The following is a 12,837-nucleotide window of genomic DNA, read 5'->3' on the forward strand; positions in this document are numbered from 1 at the left end:
GACAGAAAATGCTATGCTTTTGTAACGTGGGAGTTAATTGATTCTGAATGATATTTACCTCCTGGACATCCATTCTCTTGACTTAAGACTCAGATGCCCTTACTTCTACTTCCTAGATCCCCAAAGCAGGGTCCCGATGAGGGACTGGATGGACCCAGGGCAAGCAGTGAGCTATGTGCTACCCTGTCATTGAAATGGGGCTGGCCAAAGTGCCATAATGCTATAAGTTAACTATAAGTTAAGAGCATGGTCATGGCCAAATGCTGTCATGATCCAAAAAGTAGTAACTAGATTCGGACCCTGCTAGGGTTAGGAATGATTAATCTGGCCTGAGCACTGTAGTCTGAGTCTGTGGCTAGATGTTCTGGGAGAGCCACCCTACAAGTTCAATGTATCTCTTACTGTGTCTACACAAAAATAACTAATATTAAGAAGTAGAATTAAGATGTTAATTAAGCAATTGAAAAAAGGAGAAGAGGAACACCCCTAGGCAGTGTTTCTGCCCTTGAGCCTGAGGGACAGTCAGGAAGGGCTTTCTTATGTAGATTTTGCTACCAGACTGGCTTGTATGGGTGTAGCTGGGTGTATGGGTGCGGTGTTGGCCCAGAGTGCTCGGGGTGTAGAGACAAGAGAGATGGAGGAGAGGAGAGAGAGCAGGGCCGCCAGACGGAGTGCGGAGAGGTGAGCGGGAGAGACAGGCGGAGGCGGGAATGAGGGGCAGTGTGAGACTAGAATGGGGGGCTCAGAGAGACTGGAACAGGCGCGTGGGGAGAATGGAATCAAGGGCAACCGATCAATCAACCAGCTTGGCCCTCGTTTCCTCCTCCGTCCGCCCCACAGTCTGGGCCGCCCCAGCTGGGTGAACGGCCCGAGACCACTCCAACCGTGGGTGGGGAGGGGGAGAGCCATTGGGGTTTCCCTAGTTGCCAGGAGATTAAACAGGTTAATTCTGAGGAAAAATAATCACACCTTCATAAATATTAATAGCGCCATTGTTTTAAGGTTTTTGTTTTGTTTTGGTTTGGTTTGGCTTTTTAGGTCACACCTGGCGATGCTCAGGGCTGACTCCTGGCTCTGCACTCAGGAATTACCCCTGGCGGAGCTCCGGGGACCATATGGGATGCTGGGAATCGAACCCGGGTTGGCCGAGTGCAAGGCAAAAGCCCTACCCGCTGCATTATCACTATTTAAGTTTTAAAACAGGTCACAATAAAAAAGATGCTTGGAATAGTTTCTTAGTTGTTGAAATTTAAATTGAACAGATAAAAATTATAACAAACTATTGAAAAAGTTGTAGCTGTTAGCCATACAGTACAATGGGTACAGTGCTAGACTTGCAAGTGGCTGACCTGGCATCTATCCCTGGTGTCCTATATGGTTCCTTGAGCACAGTTAGGAGACAGTCCTGAGTATCATTATGTGTGTCTGACACCCCAGCACCCGAAAAGAGTCTAAGAAATAGAGGAAATAAATATTTGGTAACACCAAATAAAGAGTTGGTAACACCTCTTGATAAGTGAATTCTTTTATTCCCTTTAATCAGATGGAATGTTCATGCCTATTATATTTTATACGTCTTCCTGACGTAATTATAGACATAATGGACATGAATAGTATTACTGTGATATATATTTTCCCACCTTTTTCTGTTAACTATTTTTTGTCTTTGCATTTGTAGATCACTTTAGGTGAAATATATTGCCTTGGTTTTTAAAAAATTCAATTCAGCATGCTGTCTTTTAATTAAGCTATTTTTATTATTTATATTTAGTATAATTACTATATTACAATTACATCTTCTATTTTATTATTTGTTTTTTGTTTCTTCTAATTTTAAATCAATTTTTGTATATATATTGCATACTATATCAGGTAGTGTTAATTATTTACTTAAACCACAAAATATGGGATAAAATATAGACTATTGTATTTTGTTCTATTATATTACTTTTTTTTCTTGATGGTATAAGTCTTTTCTGTTATGATTTTCCTTGTATTGGGGGAGTTTTGTTTAGCCATTGTTTTAAAGTAGGACTGGTAGCAAAACATGTTTTTCATTTCCTTTCAGCTTAAGAACGTCTTTATTTCTCTTTATCACTGAATAATAGTTTCACTGGATACAGTATTCAAGATTGATAATTCTTATAACTTTTGAAAAATATGTTATATTCTGGCCTGTATGGTTTCAGATGAAAAAAATATAGTCATTTTAAATTATATGCCTTTCTAGGCAAAAAAAAAAGCAAAAAACTAGGCCTTTATTATTTTTTCTGGCTATTTTGAGATTATTCTTACTTGCAAAATTTTAAATTTGACTTGTCTTGCTGTGGATTTGTCATAGTTGGAACTCACTCAGTCTCCTAAATCTCTAAGTTATTGTATGTCCCCATCCAATTTGGGAACATAAACAATTATTTCTTCCAATACATTTTCCCCCCAAGAGTCACTCAACCACTTATTGGAACTCTGATGAAGCAAATGTTATGCCTTTTGTTATATTATATGGTTTTTGAGACTCTTTTTTTTTTTTCAGTTTTGTTTTGCTTTGTTTCTGGGACCTTTCAGCAGTGTTCAGAGCATACTCCTGGTTCCATGCTCAGGGGTTACTCCCCAGGCTGCTCAGGGGGTCGTAGGACTGAACCTGGGTCAGTTACATGTAAGCCATGTGCTTTACTCATTATCCTATCTCCCTGGAACAGAGGTTCTGCTCACTTTTGTTAAGACTTTTTGGACTTCATTGTTGAGGTGAATGCTAGTACTTACAGCAAATAGTCTGTCTCCTGATTCATTAATTCTATCTTCTGATTTTACAATCTGCTATGGAATCTATATAACAGGAATTTAGTCACTCAGCATTGCAGTTACATTATTTTAATTTTAAAAATAACAGTTTGCTTTAAGATGAAAGATAATCTCATTTTGACTGAGATTTTTCTTTTCACATATCAAGAGATTATGCAGTCATTGACCATTTTTATTATGGCTCTTTTCATTCTATATCAGCAATTTCAGTGTCTGCTAGTTTGGTATTGGTGTGAGCTGTCTGTCTTTCTTTTTCAGCCTGCGGTTTACCAGTATTCATACAGTACCACTTGTTTGTTATAAATGAAGATAATACAATTGTTATTGTTTTTTTAATTTAATAAATTTTAAAATTCTGTTTTTATTATTTTTTAAATTGAAGTCTTCCTAGAATAATTTTTATTCTCTTATTCTATATAACTTAAATATATATTCTATTATGTTGCTGAATAGATTCAGAGATGAAAGGAATATCAGTGTAGTTGGAACTCAGAAAGCAATGTATAGAGTGTAGGATGTTTTTGAAGGGTGGGTGGAGAGTGGAACATACGAGGTCTCATAAACTATTGTCAGGCTATTATCTTTCTTGAATGAGTGATGGGACTCCACAGGATCATATAAGACAAACTTCTTCAAAATTGTAAGTAGGATACTTACAGGAATATCTAATACTTTGAATGTTAGACCCTTTTCAGAAAAGATGACCTGTGAGGAGATTCCAAACCTACTTGGAATGAAACAAAGAGGCCATGAAATTCTAGTGAGTAATTTCACTGCATGGAAATATTACAGGGCAATGAGAAAACAGCATTGAAACGCAATGAGATTATTAACGGCCTTAAGAAAAGTAGTTTCAGTAGTGATGTGGACCAGAATGCATGGGACAGAGAAGAATGAAAAGGGGGGGAAGTATGTGGAGCAAGAAGGTTGATTCATTTATTTTATTTTATTTTTTTATTTAATTAATTTAATTAATTTTTTGCCGAATCACTGTGAGATAGACCCTTACAAAGCTGTTCATGATTAGGTTTCAGTCACAGTGTTCCAACACCCATCCCCCCACCAGTGTACATTTCCCAGAACCAGTGCCCCCAATTTCCCTCCCATGACCCCTACCCCATCCCCAGCCTTCTCTCTCTCTTTCTCTCTCTCTCTCTCTCCCTTTCTCTCTCTCTCTCTCTCTCTCTCTCTCTCTCTCTCATTTTCTCTCTCTCACCCTCGCTCTCCTCTCTCCTTTTGGTCATTGTCATTTGTAACACAGATATTAACAGGTTGTCATGTATATCCCTTTACCTACTTTTAACACCCAGTTCTTGTCCAGCGTGATCATTTCCAACTAGCATTGTCATATTGTCCCTAGAAGTTTGCTTTAGAGAAGTTTACCTGTGAATACAGCCAAAAATATGTGACAATAAACAAAATGAGGCTGTAATTTTGAGGACAAATTTGTAATTTTATTTTAATGGGACTGGAGCGAAAACACAGGGACTGGAGTGATAGCACAGTGGGCAGGGCGTTTGCCCTGTACGTGGCTGACCCAAGTTCCATTCTTGTGTCCCTCTTGAAGAGCCTGGCAAGTACCGAGAGTATCCCGCCCACACGGCAGAGCATGGCAAGCTATCCATGGCATAATCGTTATGCCAAAAACAGTAACAAGTCTCACAATGGAGTCATTACTGGTGCCCGCTCAAGCAAATCAATGAACAACGGGATGACAGTGCTCCAGTGCAGTGCATTTTAATGGGAAGGAACTTTACCATAATTGAAAGTATTTTTTTTTTTTTTTTTTTGCTTTTTGGGTCACACCTGGCAATGCAAAGGGTTACTCCTGGCTTTGCACTCAGGAATTACCCCTGGTCATGCTCAGGGGACCATATGGGATGCTGGGATTTGAACCCGGGTCGGCCGCGTGCAAGGCAAACGCCCTACCCGCTGTGCTATCTCTCCAGCCCCGAAAGTATTTTTAAAGAAACATTATATTTGTATCGAGAGGTCGCTTTGACAATGTTAGATGCAGCTTACCTTGATGTAATTCACATGAAGGAAATACTAGAAAACTATGTGTGGTGGTGACCTTATGTTCATCTTGGTGTTGAAAATGTAAGAAAATATGAGAGAAGCATGAACTGAGACAAGATAGAAAGTCTTTCTATCTTTGTAATGCCTCCAACTGAGTCCTTGACTCTTGAAATCTACAGTCTCGGTCAAGGACACTCTTATCTTTCAATCCTTAGGAAAGGGAAGTTGTCACTACTTGTCATTTTATGAAGTTTTCTAAGGTGGCAGTTTTCCAGAGTTGTTGGCTGACATGTCTTGGTCTTGATCCCACACTGAATTTGTAGACTCAGAAGGGGAAAACTGTGCCCTTGTGTGAGGCAAATTACTACCTAACATGAATGGCTGCTTAATGCTGTTGCAATGTTCATTCAGCCCTGCATCATTGACTCATAACCTGTTCCTTGCTATACATTATTATTATTTTTAAAATAGCGGTGGTCATTTATATTTAAATTTTCATTTTTGTGATCAAAAAACATTGTTACTCTTCATGGTTAATTTGAAAGAAGAAGAATAAGAATAAAAAGTTTTTGTCTACTTAAGGTGAGAGAAAGAAAGAAAACTTATCATGTCACTGGAACTTTTTTGAGGGGATGGGGGTTTGGGTCACACCCAGCAATGCACAGTGGTTAGTCCTGGCTCTGCACTAGGGATTCGCTCCTGGTGGTTCTTAGGGGACCATGTGGGGTGCCAGGGATCAAGGCAAAAGCCCTCCCTGCTGTACTATCACTCTGGCCCCTGACACTGTTTCTATCCTGAGTACTTAGCACAGACATCTTCCTTAATTCTCAAAACAATCATTCAAAGAAGGTTATATTGTTATCCTCATTCTCCAGATAAATAAGGTAAATTTTAAATTAATAAAAAAATAACACCCAGGATGCTGTAGTTCATTAATTAACTATCATTTAAAGAATAAAACTTTTTCTGTAACTCTAAAGTTAATTGATTTAATTAACTAATATTATATGCTAATTCCATTCCAAAATAAAAGAAAAGAAATTTCTTCTTTTAGGAAATTAACTTCCATCTGTAACAAGAACAGAAATGCTGTCCATCACAATAATAAAGAGTAATTATGATCTCTCTGGATGGGAATGCATTTCATAGAGTTCTTACGTCTCATTATTTTCCTTCCAAGTTTAATAACATTCAATTCAGCTGAGTTCATGTAGAGCTTTAAAAATTACTCTCTTGTAATTTTTAAATTACTTGTCCAGTTGATCAAGGCTTGTATGTCATAACACACAACAGTTATATTATCCCAGCAATCCCCATCCAAGTTGGCCAACTTTACCAGGTCAATTGGTCAGGATGTAAAGTTCAACAGTCTGGTCCCGCCCCATGAATCTGACGGAAAGCATCAGTGCTGGTGGGTCACTAGATCAACTGTGGCAGTGTGCCAGGGTGCAGTCATTTCTGACCAGCTCTTACTCAATGTGGCTACTGTTCTGCAAGCCACACTTTGAGATGTACTGACCCAAACCAGCATTTGAAAGTATTTTTCTGGGGGCACAGTGATCAAATGTGTACCTGATCTGGGTTGGATCACCAGCACTGCAAACAAAACAAAGCAAAAACAATCCTCTCCTCCCAGACCTGGTCCTCCTTTCCTCACTCTTTCCCTCCCTTCCCCTCCTCCTCTCCTCCTCTCCTTGTCTGATCAAATTCCAACAAAACCATTTTCTTCACACACACAAATATAGTTAACTGTTTTAATGTAGACCCTCAGGTAGCTCCTGTCATAACTACTCCACAAGTCCTTTGTAGTGTGAAAGTGGCCAAGCACAATGCCCAAATCAATATGAGGTGGTAGTTTTCAATAAAGTTTTATTTACAGAAATAACACTAGGCTGAATCTAGCCAATGGTTGGTCAACATCTGGATTAAATCAATTCTTTATAAGAGGCTTGAAAAATTACCCTAAATATGTGAAATGACCTTTCTGAAATTCAACTACAAAATTCCCTTCTAAGTTTTAAATAAAATCTACAGAAAAATTCAAGAAATTAGGTGAGTTGCATTAAATAAACATAGAAGAGAAATCCCAATTTATTTCTATAAACCCAATAAAAAAGAAATCATCTAAGCATGGGCTTACATTCCTCAGTTTTTAAAATATCCATGAACTCTTTATTTTCGGATATTACTTTTAATTGGCTATTGTTGGAGTGTTAGAATAAAAGACCTTAGTTAAAATAAAACTTACAGCCTATTGAATGACATCAATGTCACCACATAGATGCCAACTTATTACTAACTATTGAGTTTATAATAAGACAAAACAAAATGAAAACACTCTTTTGGCCATAACAGTGTCCAGCATTAGTGTACTTGTTATTTACCCAGAATTACGTCCTTAAAACAAATGAAAAATGTAGCTATAACCTAAAAGTCATTATTAAGGCTAGCTAGCCCATTGCATAAGCTCAAATCTTATGAAATGCAAATTCTTATAAGAAGACCAAAATCAAATAAATTTTTGCCATAACAATATGTGATTTTGTTCCCTAAAAATAATTATATGCAGATACCAAAAAAGTAAGTTGCAAATCTAGCTCATCATAAATATAAAATGAAAGCATTAAATTAAATGTTTCCGATAATATAGCAGACTAGAAACAATATCACCACCAACAATTAAATACTCTAATGTTACATTAAATGGAGGAACACTATAATAACTCAGGATTATGTGGGATATATAACTTTCAAAATCTTTTCCCTAATTTCAGATTTGATTAAATCAAATGTTTCACTTGAGCAAATATTTGATGCAATCAAATGTTGCAGTTGATATTTTAAACACAGTTCAAAATTATTCTCTTTCTGTATTCCACAATTTCTCAGAAACATTATTGTATAAATATCTAAGAAATATATGGTGCATCGACAGACTTGCTTCCTCTCCTCTGAACACAGAACTCAATTATCAATCCTAAATCTGGAAGGCCAAGATAAACACTCCAGGAACAATGCCTAGAGTGCCTACTTGCAAGTTTAACTTGTTTTAATTACTCAATTTGATTCATCCAATACTTCTTGAGCACCTCTATTATTGAATCACACACAGGTTAACCCTTTCCTTTTACTACACTACTCACCAAGTCTATCAAGAGCAGAGTTAACCCCATGAAACATACTTACACTCTTCTTCAGGTCTCTTCCGAAGTGTTGCACGAACTTCCTTATAAGGACTTCTCTGGTATTGTGGGGGATTCCTTCCCCTTATTAGGTTCTCCATTCTGTAAGAGAAAATCCAAAATTCAGTTGAATGCCAAAAGCATGATATATATTGGCAAGTTAAATGGTCTAACTTACAAGTCAATACCTCCAGGTGCTACTGAAGCTCTACGCAGAATAACATTAAGAGCACTTAGCCAGGCGGAGCTGGAGAAAACACACAGGGTTTAAGGTGCGAGTCCTGAACTCAGCTGACTCCAGTTTGAATATGAGTTTACAAGAATGGAATCGCTACTTGTGTGCACATGAAGGACAAAAATGGGAGACAGATTTCTAAGTCTAATGATCATGACTTCTTGACAAATTGGTTAAGGTAAAATACACATCTCAGTAATTAGCAGCAGAGTGATACTGACAGACTGAAAGTAGTCACACATGTGTGAAAGACAACTTTGGTCCCTGTATTTAACAGCAGATGCCTCATTTCCAGTTTGCTCTGGCTGCCGTAAACTTTAAAGCCATCTCTCACCAACTTCAAGTCACTTGCACACTCAACTCACTTTGATGACGCTGAAGAGCTGTTAAATGTTCATGACTTGAAAAGTTAGGACAAGATCATGGTACTTATTTTGAAAATATCGATCTATTTTTAACAGTTGGGCTGGAGCGATAGCACAGCGGTAGGGCATTCGCCTTGCACGCAGCCAACCCGTGTTCGATTTCTCCGCCCCTCTAGGAGAGCCTGGCAAGCTAACGAGAGTATCATGCCCGCATGGCAGAGCCTGGCAAGTTACCTGTGGTATGTTCGATATGCCAAAAACAGTAATAATAAGTCTTACAATGAAATGTTACTGGTGCCCACTCAAGCAAATCAGTGAGCAACGGGATGACTGTGGCTGTGACTGATTTTTAACAGTTATTTACCAGTGATGTCCTTCCTGGTTACCAGTGATGTCCTTCCTGGTGGAATGTCACCGGTTTTGATAACTCCCCTGACTGAGAGTGGATATACCTTGAGAACAGTTCAATATTGTTATAGGTTATAGTGTTCAAGAGACTTCTGGTGGGGAGGAGAGGGGTGAATGGCCAGAGAACCACATTCCCAGTGCCCGAGAGGACAATCACATCAAAGACATGTTTAAAATTATGTCAAACATGATGTAAAAGCATGTAAAATGATGTAAAATATGAGATGAATCTTCTGTACTGGGACAATAGCATAATCATGTCTGGAAAGCAAACACTGATCTATAAAAGTACTTTTCCAAACACACTTCCTGAATACAAGTCATTCATTTGTAAGATTTAATTTATGTGTTTATATATCTGTCAGTATATGCTCTTCTAGTGCATATCTATGGACTAAAGCACAGATTTGATTCTCAAAATGTGATAACTTGATTTTTAATTTCATTATAAGTTCATATCAAGCATGAAAATGTTTTTCCCTCAGATTATTATAAATTGGAAACCAAATGGCAACCTGAGAACTTTAAGACATAATTTGCATTAAGACTATATTGGGGGGTGGTAGGTATGGGGAATTAATCTCCCAGAACTGGGCCTGTAGTTCCACCAGAAGAATTAGTCATGTGAACTAAATTACCTAAAACTTTTCTAGTTTCTGACTTGAATTAATTCAGTGCACAATTCTTGTTACATTTCAGCAAGACCATGTCCTTCCACAATGATCTAACAACAATCAAAGTGAACTCATAATGATTCATTAGTATTCAAACTCAAGATAGAAAAGTAAAACACATATAACCTGCCTGTGCAAATATCTGTATAAAATTCTGATGCCATTTTGAAAACCAATTTTACTTATTGTGTGATTAGACTTCTATCTGGAGCAGGAACTTTGCCCAGTTGGAAATGTATGTAAACCACTGTCTCAGAGAGGCCTATTATGCGTTCCTTGATGTTCCTGACAATCAAACAGGGTTATTTTCACGTAATTACACTTGGGGGAAAATGTTAGAAAACTGGAGTATAAGTTAGAAAGTACTGACAAGACTTATACTTGTCTCGTTGCTCCTGGTGTCAAGGATCCCCAAGTCAAGTCCCCAAGAATCCAGGTGCCCAGAGGTTTCTTGTGGGAATGCTCACAAGGACACATGCATGAATTCTGCAGTATTAGTCATACAGCAGCAGTAATTGCAACACTTAATGCAATTAGCTAGGATTTGAAAACAACCCAAATGCCTGGGGACAAACAAGTGGAAGTAAGTCAGAAGGAGAGGGACAATTACAGGATGACGTTCTCTTATGTGGGATATCACTGTCACAGTCATTCTGTTGCTCATCAATTTGCTCGAGTGGGCACCAGTAACGTCTTCATTGTGAGACTTATTGTTACTGTTTTTGGCATATCGAATACGCCACGGGGAGCTTGCCAGGCTCTGCTGTGTGAGCAGGATACTCTTGGTAGCTTGCCGGGCTTACAAGGCAAATGCCCTACCCGCTGTGCTATCGCTCCAGTCCAACCCAGTGTGTAACCCAGTGGTACTTGGGTTACTACTGACTCCGTGCTGAAGGATCACTCTGGTGGTATTCAGAGATGATATTCACCATCAGGGATTGAGCTGGGGTCTGCTACATGCAAGGCAAGTGCTTTGGCTTCTATACTATCTATCTCCTAAAACAATTTTTTTTTTACCATTCTCAGTGTTTGAAACAGACTGCCCGAGCTCAAACTCCCAGTCAATTCCATAAAAGATAACTGTAAAGACAGTTTGTGCCTTACCTTTCACATCAGTGAATAAGGATTACTCTAGCTATCTCACAGAATTTTTGTGGGGAATAACATTTTTTAATACAGTTATAAAACTTTACATTGTGTCTGTCACAAAAACTGAGCAAACAACTATTATGAATCATAATTATCTTAAGTATAAATAAAATTACGTGCTAAAGGTGGGAGTAGGTAGGTGGGAGGGATGATGGGGTCATCAGCGGAGGACGGGCACTGGTGGAGGGATAGATACTCAAGCTGTATATGACTGAAACACAAGCATGAGAATATTTAAACCTGTATCTGTAGCCCCACGGTGATTCATTAATAAAAAATAAATTAAAAAAAGTTTAAATGTCTGGAATGTTATGGAAAATATATTTATTTCATAAAGAAAAAAAGAATATGGAACTGTTAAGAAAAATTTTTTTCTAACATAATTTCTGGTGTGAGAATATCAAAACATCCTTGCACATAAATTACTCAATTTTTTAAAATGAAGAGCTTAGTAAGATATTCTTCATTTTCTTCAAGAAGTTTTAAGGGATTATCTTATGAGAACCCTCTAAGGATATTAGATGAATAAAAATGAATAGTTGTTCTCCTGATGCATAAAAAGTGCTAAATTTTTTTTCATTTTCTTTTTTCTATGCTATGGAAAAATCCAGGATATCACACATGCAAGGAAATACTGTATCTTTGGGCTATATTCTGGTTCCCACCATTTACCCCTTTTAAATGACAAAGTTATCTGAATTTGATCTTTTCTAATATATTTTTGTGCTTTATTTCTATGATTTCATGAATATTTATTATAATTTCACTCGAGCATCTTCATATTCATATTCAGCTATTTTATCATACATATATCATACATACATATACAAGGTTTAATAATTAAAATATACACATATAATTAGTACTATGCACACAGATATACTAGGGTCATCCCTTGTATGTGTGAGGAATTGGTTCAGGACCCTCATAACCAAAATTTACAGATGTGCTTGAATTACTTTATTAAATGGTATTGGATCTGCATACAACATGCCCACATTTTCCTTTTTACTTTAAATTATCTCTAGATAAATGATAATACTAAATACAATGTCAATGCTCTATAAATCATTGTTATGTCATAATATTTAACCAGTAGTGATGAGGGAAAATGTCTGTTCATATGTGTAGTATACAACTAAATGGTATATAGTTTTGATCTCTTGGTTGAAGTAGCAGGTGTAGAGTCTAAGAAAATGGTAGATTGACCATATGTACGTGTATTTATATATATCTATATATACACACAAATACATTATGCATACATATTATGTTAGGTAACATCTTGCTTCTTTTATTATCTAGCTATCATCATTGAGACATTTGTTTCTAACAGGGGCATTTTATATCTTTGAGAACTATTTAAAAGATATCTGAGTATAAAGAAACTCACTAGATGATAAATTATATATACTACAAGCTAATAGATGAAAAATTTAAAGAGAGCATTAGAAGTTCTTTTGTTCTTTTGCAACATTCAGAGTTATTCTCAGAAGAAACCACTTCAAATCAAATTAAAAGTTTTATAGAACAATATTCGTGACCAAATTATTACATAAAGTGGGGCTTCCAGTTTCCTGGCATTAAACTTCTTGCTGCTCAACTCCAGTGGTGTGTTATCTATTATCTGCAGTTTACATTAAGTGGTGAGGCAAAATGACCAAGAATGAATTCTTGGAGCACAACCAATATACATAACAGTAGCTATTCCAGTGACTCTCTTGCTTGGAAAGTCACCAGCAGGGGTGTTTAATTGTTCCGGTAAGCAGGAATGAAGCGATGACCACAGGCACAACAGATGCTCTATCAACTCCTTGAAGAGCTTTGAAAAAATGCAGCCTATACATCATTGACAAGAAGCTAAAGGCCCAGCCATATTCCTATAAAATGGCATAAAGAAGCAATCAAAGTTATGAACAAGTGTCAATAACTCTTGACACTTAGTGGTGTCTTCCTAACTTAGTCTACACAAATGTTCAAGGAGTTTTAGACAAGCACACATT

General features: G+C 37.3%; 1 protein-coding gene across 13 annotated transcripts in view; it reads right to left on the reverse strand.

Moving 5' to 3' along the window:
* The window catches only part of LRRC7 (leucine rich repeat containing 7), a 625,380-nt gene that overhangs the window by 487,684 nt on the left and 124,859 nt on the right, over positions 1-12,837 (reverse strand). For all 13 annotated transcript variants that reach the window (XR_008630218.1, XR_008630219.1, XR_008630221.1 and 10 more), the window contains exon 2: positions 8,008-8,105. Coding sequence is in view for 9 of the 13 variants with exons in the window: in XM_055138674.1 (XP_054994649.1) it covers positions 8,008-8,104 (97 nt within the window). In the remaining 4 variants the exon portion in view is untranslated. The remainder of the gene's footprint in view (positions 1-8,007; positions 8,106-12,837) is intronic.

The sequence above is a fragment of the Sorex araneus genome, chromosome 5, assembly GCF_027595985.1.
Source record: "Sorex araneus isolate mSorAra2 chromosome 5, mSorAra2.pri, whole genome shotgun sequence".
NCBI classification, from domain to species: Eukaryota; Metazoa; Chordata; class Mammalia; order Eulipotyphla; family Soricidae; genus Sorex; species Sorex araneus.